Source organism: Alligator sinensis, unplaced genomic scaffold (genome assembly GCF_000455745.1).
Source record: "Alligator sinensis unplaced genomic scaffold, ASM45574v1 scaffold889_1, whole genome shotgun sequence".
In the NCBI taxonomy this organism is placed as follows: Eukaryota; Metazoa; Chordata; order Crocodylia; family Alligatoridae; genus Alligator; species Alligator sinensis.
In genome coordinates, this window is record NW_005842361.1 from 806776 (window position 1) to 808007 (window position 1232).

The following is a 1232-nucleotide window of genomic DNA, read 5'->3' on the forward strand; positions in this document are numbered from 1 at the left end:
CACAGCAGTTGTTATGCTCAGAAACTAAGATCAGAATAAGTATTGCTGCTTCACTTTTCAACAGATGCTGCTTTTTATGCAGTATGATTTTATTTTCTGACAAAACAAGGGCTCCTTCAATAGAAGGCTCACATTTGGCATGGCCGCTGCGGTCACTTGATGCATGTGTATTAGGAGCTGTGCAGAATGGGATTGATCAGACTATGGACTGCATAACAACACTCTGCTCTCCTAACAAATGTGAGGGTGACATTCCAGAGATACATTCCTTTTCCTCAAGGGACTGGTTAACTAACCTGAAACTCGAGTTATAATTGTTGCTCCGTCAGCCATACGAAAGAAGATTTGCCATTAAAGATTTCAACATGGGGGGGGCGGTGTTCCTGTGCCAGGGCTGAAAATGCACCTGTCAGCAGTGCCCCCCTCCCCCGCATTTAATTACAGGCGGTAATTTCTGACGTTTACTGAGCTTTGATCATCTGATCTGTCGAACGCTGGGACAGCGTCGTGCTACGTCACAATCGCAGTGTAGCAGCTTCTCCCCCCTGCTCACACTGCCTCCAAGTTGCTCGTTTTCCCCAAGCAGGTGAAGTTTCCCCCCTGCTCCGCAGCTTACCTTGCGGGGCAGGTCTCTTCGCCCTCTTTAGTCTGATTCCCTGCCGCCACATTGGTGCCACTGGGGTGGTAAGCCGTTAAAACAACTCCCTGGGAACCAGACAGCCAGTTCATGGTGCAAGCGGCAGCATAATTTCTAAAGCTACTAATGAAGTTCCTGCCTCGCCTGGCAACTCAGCTCATTAGTATCAACCAACTCCTCCTCTGAAGATCAGGGTTGGAAACAAAGGAGGAGGGGAGGAGTTTATTTATGTGAAATGCTTCCTGTATCTCCAATGAGACTCTGAGGCATGAGCTTTTCTTGCAGTGTTTGACTGTTTCCACGTTCAATTGCTTAAGCATCCGAGTCAGATGCATGCAGCTAATCGGTACAAATAAGTTTATTCATAGACACATGCTTGTTTCCAGGAAAAGGATCGTTTTGGTTTTTTTCCTCCCAGCTCCTGCTTCCAGCTGATTTATCCTCGCTTGTTTTGTGCAGCAGGAGTTATAGATTTCCTTTCTCTTCTTGGTGACCGGAATCAGAATTTTCTGAAGACACCCAGCTGAATTCAACTATACGGAGTAGAGCAGAGAAACAACACTGGAGAGATGATATATGCTCACATATATGCTAG

General features: G+C 46.5%; 1 protein-coding gene across 3 annotated transcripts in view; it reads right to left on the bottom strand.

The window, feature by feature from the left end:
- The window catches only part of ARHGAP18 (Rho GTPase activating protein 18), a 130673-nt gene extending 129849 nt beyond the window's left edge, over nt 1–824 (bottom strand). For 2 of the 3 annotated variants that reach the window (XM_025210630.1, XM_006029174.3), the window contains exon 1: nt 617–824. In XM_025210630.1, the coding sequence (XP_025066415.1) occupies nt 617–729 (113 nt within the window). In that variant the 5' untranslated portion in view covers nt 730–824. Of the gene's footprint in view, nt 1–296; nt 587–616 lie in introns of those variants that run through there. The other variant, XM_006029177.3, reaches the window with a different exon arrangement.
- Nucleotides 825–1232: the final 408 nt, after the last annotated feature.